At 42.3% G+C, this 13,793-nt stretch overlaps 1 protein-coding gene across 1 annotated transcript in view; it reads right to left on the bottom strand.

The window, feature by feature from the left end:
- The window catches only part of LOC119648424, a 133,316-nt gene that overhangs the window by 31,162 nt on the left and 88,361 nt on the right, over positions 1–13,793 (bottom strand). The window contains exon 4 of the mRNA XM_038050177.1: positions 10,688–10,724. Within this exon, the coding sequence (XP_037906105.1) occupies positions 10,688–10,724 (37 nt within the window). The remainder of the gene's footprint in view (positions 1–10,687; positions 10,725–13,793) is intronic.

Genomic DNA, 13,793 nt, shown 5'->3' with positions numbered 1-13,793 from the left:
TCGGCCGGCGATGCAATTCTTTATGATAGTCCCAGAGGACAAGGACAGTGAACAAAATGACTCATAAGGCCAAACCTTGGATATTCGTTAACATATCTCTTCGGAAATTTAATAAAAGCTCATAACCATTTTTCCCTTAGGCAGAATTCTCAATTAGTTTGAGCTATTGAATCAATCTCACATTTGAATATTAAACCCTTCAAACTTCAACCACATATTCCAGCTCCAAGCCTAAACTTCTGGATTATAATATACCGCTTTAGCATAACAACTTGAGAAGGACACGTGGAGTCAACATTTATCAAAAATATAATTTTCAATTCAAGCATTTCAAAGGGGATTTCCCGGAGGCAATCGTGTTCCATCCCTACTTTTACATTTATCCATTTCGAGGGACCAATTTTGATCCGGGTTACATTTTTTAGATGACAGTTTGATAGTTTGCTGAAAGACCACAAATGGTTTTTTGTTTTCTGGAAAGTATTGAAATTCCAATGGAGAGAGAAAGAGTTTACTGAAAGTTCCACTTAATCGAATCAAATGATGACGCTCGGTGGTGAGAAAGATATATGATTATGGGGATAGTTTGTCACATCGGAAGGGCAGAATTCGTGGAAACTGGGTCTCTTGCGATTGCTGAATAATACCGAAGTTGTATACGCTTTATTTTGGAAAGGTTCTATTGTCCACCACCTGGATGTTACTTCCCCGCCGTATATAATTTCTTTTTCATGTCAAAGGCTTCTTCCCTTCGTTACGGAATCACCCAAGGTAATTCGTTAATATCCCTTTAAGGTTCGAGTTCCTTGGAAATAAGGTAGAACGTCTCCAATCGAGTTGCCCTGGCTTCCAGAATTTCTATTCATAACCCCGTGATAGAAACAACTCCTCCTCCAGCGGATCTTTGAACACCAGTTGAAAACCCGGTCACAGGACGATTCGCTTTGAACAACTACACTAACTGATTAACTGGCGTGACAGGTCATTGTCGTCGTTAATAACTACAATTTCTCGCAAGTCCCCTCTTCTACCGAAGTAGCTCTTTCATTATGACCGCAATATGCTCCGCGGCAACCATAAATTTCAAATATCAGATTTCAAATGCCATATCCTTGGGATGCCGCAACGAGATAAAGCTGCTTCACATGGGCTGCTATGACATTGCAAAAATGCGAGTGCAGTAAAACATGGAAACATGCTTCCACTAGGAATCAGGCGACATGTAAGCGAAGCGACGTGAAGGAAAACGGTGCAATTAGCTTTATTACATGTCGCATGTTTTTCACAGTTGAATAAGGACGAACGACAGTCTCGTGTTCTTGTGTTTGTGCGACATGTTCTTGTTTGATTTAAGTTTTAACGCTTCTTACGTTGCTTTGTCCTTCCATGCGGCGAGTGTGGCATTCAAGGACAACTTTTTGCAGGATCTCAGAGAGGAAATTATTCATTGGTTCAAGGATAGTTCAATTTCAAAGGAAAGTTGAAGTAAATTGGTGGCAGGGAGAAATAGAAAATTAAAATTAATGAGATGAGAGCTTGCAATCAATTATCTTGTGCAGGTTTAATTGGAAAATATTATGGTAAAATTGGAAAGTTCTTCTTGATAAAACTGCCTTACATGCCATTAGGAACTCTCTTGAAGATACAACAGGATTCAAATGGATACAGTTCATTGTAAACGAAAACGTGCTTCTGCATACGAAGCAATTTACTCTTGTTTCGAGAATGATATAATTGAATTTCAAACTTTAACAGTAAAAGTAAAACAAAAAGGCTAAGCTTCCGAACAAAGCGAAACCATAAATCACAGGATGGAAACTGGACGTCGCAGGACACTGAGATTTTATGGTTTTCTTAAGTAGGAAACATTGTGTATGACTGGAGCCAGAAATGCAATTATACATTTCCAGATGGTTCGCTTTAAGTTGCCGCTGTCATTCCATTATGCTCAACGATGCATTGGACTCTCACTTTAATTGACTCCTATTTTTCTAATGATAGCACATGGTCAAATTGTGAAACGATGGCAGAAATTTATTGGACATATCACTTCTAAGACCATAAGGGGTTGCGGAATAGAATTCTTTTGTACATTTCCAATAAGCAGAAAATTAACTTTATTATATGTCTTTAATCAAATATCATATGGCTGCCATGAATAGTAGGCATGTTATGCTCGCAGGTGTACCTTGCCTCCTCCTTTACTTCCTTATAATTGTCTTCCTTCTTATTGTTATGTCTGTATTTTATGAAAAACATACTTAGCGTAATGGTCATTCTGGGCACGGAGCGCTGCTGACAGGCGACTACATTACTTGACAAGTTGGGCGATTTATTCTAGAGCGATTGGATTTGGTTCCTTTTTCGATCAGAAATGTCCCTACAATAAAGCAGACAAAACAAACCATTTATGGCCGTGAGGGTAGAAATTATTGGAACTAAGATGACGTAATTGACGGCCTTCCACATTATAATGACTGTTTACTGGTAAGGCGCCAGGCAAGACTACTGAGTTTACAGAGGAGGTAACCATTCAATGCCACTCAGGAAGTTCTCAGCTTGAAGATTCAAGCCCATCCTGGTGTTTTAAATAATTAACAGATTGAATGTTTCTGTAAACACTATTTGGGTGAATGCCCTTTTGAATAGTTGTAGACTTAGCCCCACCGCTTAAGGTAGCTATGTTGGCACTACGGGTATGTCTTCCAATGTAACTTCAAAAGTTACCTAATTGAACACTTCAGCAACCCACGTGTGCAAAATATTTCACGTGTCATTCAATTGGTGTGTGAGCAACACCCCTGAATTTGAAAACTTAAATGAAAACGCGCAAATTTTCTCAACGGTTCAAGGCGAGCAATTGTGAGAATAATGACTGAGTGACGACATGAATGGGTGGGGGAAGCCGGAAAATCAAGGACTCGGTGACGCTGATGAAAGAGGAAAATTACAGGACGAATTGAATTTTCGAATACATTTTCCTCAGGTCTCATTTGTTACTAATGCGTGATCTGTGGGGCTCCTAGCCATCTTTACTGTGCTAAAAAGTCCAAGGACTGCTCTAACACACTTCAATGCCCTAATCCAATATGGATTGTTGCGCCAGCGATTATTATTATTATTAATATAAAATCCACCCATTGATCTTATTTTTAATTTGTTTGATTTCAGTAAAAGGTCAATTCACGAATAGAACAGGGCTATTTTGGAATGGAAGTACACTGCTACGAATAAACCCTAAACTTTTTTACTTCGGGGAGGCACTTTCTGATGTAAATGGATTCTGGTGTTTCCTATCATGCAATCAATTTGTATTGTAATTTGACCGCAACTTAGTCTTAGAAGCAGATTTGTTTCAACATGGTTGCCTCTAACAAATTTGGAGTCAGCACGCAGGCTCTCGGTTTCAATCTCTCATCGAACCATCTAGCCCTTTTACTGATCCAATCCCACAGGTTCCTTTTAACCGAACATATTGCTCTTGCGGGGCCAAATTTGCTGGATGGTAACGATCCTTGTTATATCTGAACTAAGTCTACAAACATCTCCCAATTGGTAGCCTCAGATAATTGCTAGTCAACCTGATGCTGAGCAAACATGAGAGGCGATAACCACGAATACCCAGCATAGCATTGATTTATGATTTGGCAAACGATTGGAATAGCTTACATATGGGCTGACAGTTGTGGGATTCTGAGACACGAGAGTGCTATCCCGTGGCAACAGCTTTCATGTTAATGTTTCAGCTGCCTCCATTCCAATAATAACTTTAGCAGGGTTAGAAGCTACGACACCATTAATGCAGGATCAATTAAGATGGACTCCTGAGTAGCGTCAGATCCCGACTCTGAACACGAACTCCCATAAGGATTTGTGTTTATCCATGCATAAACAGTTCAATTTAGGCGACTGAACTTTCTAGCGAATGTAGCGGCTTGCAGTTGGACCTAAACTAAACCAACAACACCAACAACAACAGCAACAACAAACACGACAAAACTACCGGTAATAGCCGAAACTTTTAGAAATAGCAACAATTCACCACGCTCACTATGAATCCCTTTGCAGCTTACAATATATTACGACGGTCACTTACTAAGAAAGTACAAAGGCCTACTGTGCCAGCGGTAAAGGTGTCGGGAAGTGACACGGTAGAGGCTACGAGTCCTGCGGCAAAAAAAAACCATGGCTCCTCTACCAGCAACATAAAAAGCCAACCCTGAAGCCTTGCCAGCCTCAGCACTAGCAGGTAGAAAGAGGTTTTAGCATGCTACAGGTTAATTTCACTAACCTTTATGCTTGCAGACGTAGGTGTAGTATAATACACGCTGAAAAAGTACTGCTGACTGTAGAAGCTTTTTGCAGCCTCAGAGCTACCGTTGCATATAATTCTAAAGGAAAAGCCCAATTATCGTTTTTATTCGAGAGGAAGACACCAGTTCCAGAACCCTGTACTGTTTTTGAATTATCAGTGTAGAAGACCTCCATGTTCCCGCCAGGCACTCCTCTGGGACTTCCCAATCCTTTCCACATTTTAGGGTAACTTCAGATGGTGGTCAAAGGGTAGTATAGGTCCCAGGGCGAAACGTGGATTGGTACCCACGATGGAGCATAAAACCTGGGAAATGCCTGCTGAACCAACACCAACAGCTCTACTACCAAACCCTATCTCCACCTCTACGTGGTGACCGCTGGGAGTTCTTTCTTAACGAAAAGCTGCAGACGAAGAAAGATGAAGGCGAGTTTCCCGCGCCTAAAAACGCGACAAATTGTACCAACTGATCCTCCACGTTGGGGGTTGGGTGGGGCTGACAACCCTACACGGAAAACAACTTGTTACGAAGCCACAACAGGAGCCTCGGACAGGACGGATTTTAAAACGACGGACCCGGCAACGAACACGGAATAACGATTTGCGCATTTTCTCATGGAACGTGCGCTCCCTGTACAGAGATGAAGCTGATGAGCAGCTAGCCGATACCCTGTCCCAATATAGGGCTGATATAACAGCGTTGCAAGAGATGCGATGGACAGGGACCGGTTTCCTGAAGAAGAGCCACTACACCATATATTATAGCGGTCATCCAGTAAACCATGTGCTCGGAGTAGGTTTCTTAGTCAGCCAAAAAATGAAACCTGCTGTTATCGGCTTTGAAAACATAAGCGAACGGCTATGCACTCTGCGCTTGCGAGGCAAGTTTAGAAATATAAGCCTCATCAACGTTCACGCCCCTACAGAGGAGACTGCGGAGTCGGACAAGGATACCTTCTACGAGGCAATAGAACGAACCCTCGAAGCCAGTCCCAGATATGATATCAAAATCATACTTGGGGATTTTAACAGCCAAGTAGGGAAGGAGCCCGTATTCAGGCGATACGTTGGCTCCCATAGCTTATACGAAAAAACAAATGATAACGGACTGCGGACTATTCAATTAGCAGGGTCACACGAAATGGTTGTTGGAAGTACCTGGTTTGCGCGGAAAGCGGTCCACAAACATACGTGGGCCTCTCCAGACGGGACCACTTTCAACCAAATTGACCACGTGTTGATCGAACGCCGCCACCTCTCAGCCTTGATGAATGTCAGAACATATAGGGGGGCCAATATAGACTCGGATCACTATCTCGTTGGCATGGTGCTCCGAGCTCGAATAACAATACCACCTAGAATCCCCTCTGACAATCAGGTGAGAGTGAACACTGATCCCATCCACAACATAACCCTCCGCGACACCTATAAGAGGGAAATGGATGCCGCAATGACCGCAGTCAACAGAGGACCTGGAGATGAAGCATCAACAAATGATGCTTAAAGCGTAATTAAATGCCTTCCCCCAACCAGGATTGCATTTCCAATCATTTTCATTTTAATATTAGAATACAATTAAAATATCTCAATTCTATCTAAAAACGAAAAAAAAAACATAATAAGTTATTCATCTGGGACTTCAAATGTGGGTGTAAAGTTTTGACTGTTCATTTTTCACGTTTTTCATAATTTGTGACTATTTTGCGTGGTTTCGGTTCAAGTTGTGAAGAGTGTTACTTTCGATTTGATGCATTTTTGGAAAAGTCATGTTTTCCAAATTAGATCTTGACACAGTTGCATAGATGATGGGGTTGGATGAAGTTGGCGACCGTTCAGGGAATCGGCAGTGTATTAATGAGTATATTTTCAAAGGATATGGTAAGAAAATTATTCTATGGCGTTGCTAATTTCAGACTTGGTTCAAATTATCATAAATTTTCAGTGGCTCAGATTAAATAGTTCGGTGCCAAGTACCCCACCGCCATCAATACATTTTAGTTTCATTTTTCGTTTGACTGAAGAACGTTATCATGGATACGGCCACAAGCATACTTGGCCCCAGCCGCAAAAGGAGTCGGAACGGCTGGTTTGACAATGAATGTAAGCTAGCAACGGAACGGAAGAATGTCGCATACCGAGTAATGTTACATTCTCAAAGAACGCGGGCACGCGCAGAGACTTATCACGAACTCCGTCGAGCGGAGAAGCGACTTCACAGACGGAAAAAGGAAGCCTGGCAGAACCAACAAGTCTGTGAACTAGAAAAGTACAGGGAGCAATCGCACCAGGCGCGCAAGTTTTACCAACAAGTCAGCAGGATGAAACCTTATACACCTCGATGCTCATCCTGCCGTGACAAAGAGGGAAATCTGATTTGCGACAGAATGGGCATATTAGAGCGATGGGTTGAGTTCTTTGATGAGCTACTGAACAACCAGAACATCGGCGAGTTGGAGGTTCCGCCAATTGAAGACGACGGACAAATTCTGCCACCACCAAGTTTACGAGAAACAGTCCGTGCAATTCATCGGCTAAAAAATCGTAAGTCGCCAGGAGCCGATGGAATTACAGCCGAATTAGTTAAATATGGAGGCGACCAATTACACCAAGTGGTTCATCAACTTGTGCTCAAGGTATGGGACAGCGAATCAATGCCTGACGATTGGCAACGAGGCATTATCTGTCTCATACATAAAAAGGGAGATATCACACAGTGCAGCAATTATAGGGGTATCACGTTGCTGAGTACCATCTATAAGATATTCTCCTCTATCTTGCTAAGCCGGATAGCCCCATACGCCCAGAACATCATTGGGCTACACAAAATCAGCAACAGATTAGATTTTCTCTCTGCGGCAAGCGATGGAAAAACTGTTGGAATATGGACAACAGTTGCACCATCTGTTCATCAACTTTAAAGCCGCCTATGATAGCATAGCCAGGGTAAAACTGTACACGGCCATGAGAGAATTCAGTATCCCGACGAAATTAATAAGACTGATTAGGGTGACCCTGACCAATGTGCGAGGCCAGATAAAAGCAGCAGGATCACTCTCAAGACCATTCGACATCAACAACGGTCTACGACAAGGGGATGCCCTATCATGCGCCTTTTTTAACTTGGCCCTCGAGAAAGTGATCCGTGATGCCGAGGTAAATGCAAGAGGTACGATCCTCTTCAAGTCCACCCAACTACTGGCCTATGCTGACGATATCGACATCATGGGAAGAACGACCCGAGATGTACAAACTGCCTTCATCCAGATCGTGCAGGCGGCGCGAGATCTTGGGCTGCACATTAATGAAGGCAAGACAAAATATATAGTGGCAACGTCAGCACCGAAGACGAATCAACCAACAACATCAAACCGCACTGGTCAAACACAAACACGAAGAAGAATAAGGATAGGAGAATACAACTTCGAGACCGTTGACAATTTCTCCTATCTAGGGTCGGAAATCACAACCGATAACAGCTACGATGATGAAATCCGCGCACGGTTGTTGTCAGCCAACAGAGCCTATTTCAGCTTACAAAGACTGTTCCGCTCGGAACGTCTCACCATAGTGTCAAAGCTCTTACTGTATAAGACTATGATCTTTCCAGTCCTCATGTATTCCTCGTAAACTTGGGTTCTTAGCAAGAAAAATTGCAAACTCTTGGCCGCGTTCGAGAGAAGAATCCTCCGAAGAATTTATGGCCCCCTACATAAGGATGGACGATTCCGTAGCCTACACAATGACGAAATCTATGAGCGATACCATGACCGTCCGGTTGTGGATAAAATAAGGCTCAATAGGTTACGGTAGGCGGGTCACTTAATCCGTATGGATGAGGATGATCCCACCCGGAAAGTCTATAAGGGCAATATCTATGGTAGAAAAAGAAGACGAGGCAGACCCTGCCTAAGATGGAGCGATGGCGTGGGTCAGGACGCCAGACAGCTTTTAGGGATATCGAATTGGTGGACCTCGGCGCAAAACCGGGATGTCTGGAGTTCCTTATTAAGGCAGGCCTAGACCAGATACCGGTTGTTGCGCCGTTGATGATGATTTAGATTTTTTAATAAGCAGATTTATGGGGACACCAAAGTCATTGGCATTGTAAGGACTGAATTCAATTTTGTCAATAACTATTCTAATACTCTGTGCCTTCGATGTCTAATGTTTATCCATAAATCTAAGCGAATTAGCCAATGAGCTATTTAGGGGGCTGCAAATTGAGTAATGCATTTAGAGCTGTGGCGGATGTCATGCTTATAGCGCCAATAATACCCAGACACATAGTTCTTTGGAGTGTGGTTAGTTTACAGCGGAAACTTTTTTGCTCACCTTACACCACCACACTTTGGATGTATAAGCGAACATTGGCCTCTTGATAACATCGTATATCCATATCGAGGCAAAGGTCCATCTGCACAGCCGAAAGGTTCGTTTCAACTTTAATTCTACATATTTGTTCCGGAGAGGCTTTTTATCTAGAGTGACTCCCACATATTTCGCTTCTCCGGAGAGTTGAAAAATTGTATTCCTCATCTGTGGGAAACAAAGCCGATCCAGTTGTCTCCTTTTTGTTAATAAGACCATTGTGGTTTTATTTGGATTTAATTATCTATACCTAAGGCACGTTGTATATTTCTACACACCGTTCCCAGATCCCAAACAACAACCTGTATTGACAGATTTTGCAGTGTCGATAGCACACCCTGTTGAGGTGAGCGGTGATGGCGCACTTCCTTGAAGGCAGCCTTTCGTTGCTTCTGCTATTGGGTAGCGATCAATACTCATTTCAGTACACAGTACATTGAAGATTAAGTTAATTAAAGTATCATTGACACTATGCACTCTGGCGACGGCATGGTTTTGGAAAGGCACACAGTCAAACGCCCCTTCAATTTCCACGAACACCCCCATTGCGTACTCGCCTTTCACTCTCTATCTTTGAAACCAACGAGTGAAGAGCAAACTCAAAAGATTTTCCACATTGGTATTCGTGTTGGCTTTCATTTAGTGGTTGCCCTCCCACAAATGCGACGTTAAACAAATCTCTGTAAGCATATGATTATGATTTGTGTTAAATTTTTTTTTAATTTGATTAGCCATCTTTCCCAGAAGACTACCTTAACCTTCTGCCTTCTGGCCAACTCATCCCTTTAAAGAACTCTATAAAGCCTTGCAGTCTCTCTTTCGCCTTTCAGTTCATCGCAGTACCCTCTAAAGGAGTCTCGTTTGGAACATTTAACGAGCCTCTTATATTCACGCTTTGTGTTCCGGAAGTTTAACCATTGCTTTTACAAGGACGGTTGAGACGTCGTCTGGTTCCTCCAAAGAACTTTCTTACCGTTGCCTTCCTCATAGCACTATAAAAGTGTGTGATTCAGACTTTCCAATTTATATTTTAGTTCCAAAGAGCTTTTTTAGTCGCCTAGGGAGCTGGTAGACTCGTTATATATCATTAAGTTGATCAGAAGGTGGAAGTCTCAGTGGGTAGGTCATACCTAGACAAGGGTTAACAACTCCATTGGGGGTTGTCTCACACAATGGAAACTATTACCCTACAATGGCAGACAAGTGTGTCAACTTAGAGCATTGAACGGTAGAGCAGAAGTGGAGAAAGGAGTGAAGTGGAGAAGGAGGAGCTAGATCACACACACAAACAACGTTAAAGTTAATGGCAGCTGCAATAGGAGAGGCCCTGGTACCGTTTACGAAAGACGTGATTATTTAATGATTTTGGCTTGGGTATCATCTTTCGGGAGCTTTCAGGAACAATCTGAAGACTATCTCGTTGACTAGATAACAAAAGTGTATTGTTGAGCACTGTTTCACAATCAGAGGTTCTTTCGTCGCTGGCATTAATCAATTATACGCAACTTTCCGGTAGAATGTGTGTTAATGTGAACGTTTTTAGTGTCTTCAAATAACTTGTCAACTGCGTCAACCGATCATCAACGCGACGCCTTTGATACTCGTACCATGGTGAAATCTAAGGAAAATTCGAAAACTAAAGCGGTCTCTTGGCTTTGGTTCCAATGCCTGTCGTTACCTTGCCTGTATTTGCGCAAGTCTGATCCAGGAGTTCGCGTAATCGGGTCTTGTTACAGGCGAGGCGAATTGTCTTTTATTTGGCGCAGCTGATAAGGCTTTGCCATCTGAGGTTCGGGGTTGCTGAGTAGTGCGCATAGATTCCACCCTTAATAATCACCAGCGGGACACAAAATGTGCTTACCCCAGAAATGTTACCTCTATCAACAGTTTTTAGAAAACAAACCTGTGTCAAGCATTCAATTTTGGTACTGGAAGAAAATATAAAATTCCTTGAAAAGAATACGAATTTGGGGCCCCTCTCAAAGAAATGGGTACCATTTAACTTACCTGAATGTAAATTCCAAAATATCTGGTTTAGATTAACCTGGAAATGAAAGAGATAATATTAGTTGATATCTAATTACAAATGCAAAGTAGTGTCAATACTAAAGTAAACAAGTAGGGATACCGTAAGCTAATCGCTTTAGTATGAAAGCTTTTGAATATTCCTTATACAAGCATATTTGAGTGGGCATTTTTCCCCATTTATCATAATGTTTATGCATTTAGTTTATCAGGTTATTCACGTTAGTATGATACTGATATTCAAAGTCTTAAAATGCATAAAATGTTCACAACAGTGACCTATTATAACTCTGTGAGTAATGATGCGATTTCCACCAAACGTGGTAGTATCATGTTCTATAATATAACCTATATTACTGCTACTTCTATCATCATCATTAACGGCGCAAGAACCGGTATCCTGTCTAGGCCTACCTTAATAAGGAACTCCAGACAACCCGGTTTTGCGTCGAGGTCCACCAATTCGATATCCCTAAAAGCTATCTGGCGTCCTGACCTACGCCATCGTTTCATCTTAGGCAGGGTCTGCCTCGTCTTCTTTTTCTACCATAGATATTGCCCTTATAGACTTTCCGGGTGGGATCAGCCTCATCCATACGGATTAAGTGACCCGCCCACCGTAACCTATTGAGCCGGATTTTATCCACAACCGGACAGTCATGGTATCGCTCATAGATTTCGTCGTTATGTAGGCTAGGGAATCGTCCATCCTCATGTAGGGGGCCAAAAATTCTTCGGAAAATTCTTCTTTTGAACGCGGCCAAGAGTTCGCAATTCTTCTTGCTAAGAACCGAAGTCTCCGAGGAATACATGAGGACTGGAAAGATCATAGTCTTGTACAGTAAGAGTTTTCACCCTATGGTGAGACGTTTCGAGCGGAACAGTTTTTGTAAGCTGAAATAGGCTCTGTTGGCTGACAACAACCGTGCGCGGATTGCATCATCGTAGCTGTTATCGGTTGTCATTTTCGATCCTAGATAGGAGAAATTATCAACGGTCTCAAAGTTGTATTCTCCTATCCTCATTCTTCCTGTTTGACCAGTGCGGTTTGATATTGTTGGTTGATTCGTCTTCGGTGCTGACGCTTCATTAATGCCTTCGTCTTGCCTTCATTAATGTGCAGCCCAAGATCTCGCCCCGATAGCCGCCTGCTCGGTCTGGATGAAGGCAGTTTGTACGTCTCGGGTGGTTCTTCCCATGATGTCAATATCGTCAGCATAGGCCAGTAGTTGGATGGACTTAAAGAGGATCGTACCTCTCGCATTTACCTCAGCATCACGGATCACTTTCTCGAGGGCTAAGTTAAAAAAGGCGCATGATAGGGCATCCCCTTGTCGTAGACCGTTGTTGATTTCGAATGGTCTTGAGAGTAATCCTGCTGCTTTTATCGGGCCACACACATTGATCAAGGTCAGCCTAGTCAGTCTTATTCAGTTTTGTTTGATGATTCCCACGACTTTCGATACCGTCCCAGATCCGGTGAAGTTCAACATAAAATGCGCCACAACCGAAGGAATTTGTTGTTGCGTTGGCCGGGGAAGCTGAAGCTGTCGCAGATTGCAATGATTTTAGCACTGAATACCACATCACGAAAGAAGTTGCATGTGGGTACAAATCTTTCATTGCTCTTGTGACGGGCATTAACGGTCAACCTTTTTTCACCATGATGATGAGTAGCTCAAGAGATGGAAAGAGCAGTTCCCCAAAGTTCTTAACCTTAATGGCTTAATGGTCTACCCGCAGAATTATTCATCGCTGCCTATGCAGTTCTGCAAATCTGCTGCTTCTATTTGTAGGGAACCCTGGAAATTTAATATCTTTGCCAAAGAGTATAAGAAGGGTTGATCGTTAAGATCTTGAAAAAGATCACCGATCCTAAGTTCGATGATTGAAAGCGACGGTAGCACAATTGGATGTCGCTCGACGCTGGCCCGTTTCAATTTTGAACGAAGAAATTCCTCGGCGCACGAGCCAGTTACCCGTGGATGTATTGATGAGGAGGCGGTAATGGCAGTGAACGGAACACAAATTGAAGAAGATCTACAGCTTCGTTACTGTCTATGCCATGCAGTGAAGTCCACTATGCCAGGCCAACTAACGAGCGGATCGCTCCTACAATGCGCAGAATAGTACGGGAGGTGAACGATGGTGTATGCATGTGGATGTCAACTATATAACGGTGAGGAAGACGCTGTATCTAAAATATAGCAATCACAACCCAAAGAACACAAATAACTATAATTAAGACGTACCGCTTACAATATTTGCAGAAAGGGTATACAGAAGCAATTAAATAACAAGGTCTGCAGATCGACCGGGAATGTCAAGAGGCATAATTTAAGATTCGCTTATAATTCGATAGAAAGAATGACAGTAGCACAGCGTAGAACTAGATTGGGCACGGCAGGAAATTTTCGTTGAAGACATAACACAAATTAAAATGAAACCTTTAATCAGGCAAAACTCGGAAGTAACCTATTACAACTCGGAAGGGATCGACAGCATTGTATATTCCAGCGCAATTTCCACAAAGGACAACAAGAAAGTGGAGGTGGATGCTAATTGGTAATCAAATTCAACTGTGAATTGCAACTATTATATATTATTGAAATTCGAGAGTTCAAAGTTAAGGTGGAAGATGAACGACCAAATCAGAGGGCGCCATATCTGACTGAGTGTAAGAAAACCAGATGTAGCATAATCGAAGTTCTCAAGATGAGGTTTTACAATCTTTTGAACGCTTCACCGTTGACACCACGACTTGGCATAATATCAGATCTCGCTCTGATAATGACTTTTAATTTTTCCGAATTTTTCGAATACCTATTAGGGAAGCGATTGGGGGTGTCTTTCCGGCTCTGATTGAAACCCAAAATTAAGCAAGGATGGAGTTAAAAATACTCCTCGAATTTAATGGTAAGTCTATATATTACCTACAAGAAGGAAGGAAGGAAAAACAAACAATTACTAACTCATTAAGCTTCACAAAATCCCATTACTAGATTAAATAAAACCGGTAGAAGGCGCCTTGAATACTGTTCGGTTATAGGAAATTTGGAAATTACCTGTTCAGGTTGATAATAGAAGT

The sequence above is a fragment of the Hermetia illucens genome, chromosome 2, assembly GCF_905115235.1.
Source record: "Hermetia illucens chromosome 2, iHerIll2.2.curated.20191125, whole genome shotgun sequence".
In the NCBI taxonomy this organism is placed as follows: domain Eukaryota; kingdom Metazoa; phylum Arthropoda; class Insecta; order Diptera; family Stratiomyidae; genus Hermetia; species Hermetia illucens.
The sequence above is the reverse complement of the archived record's forward strand: the minus strand, read 5'-3'. Positions and strand labels throughout refer to the sequence as shown.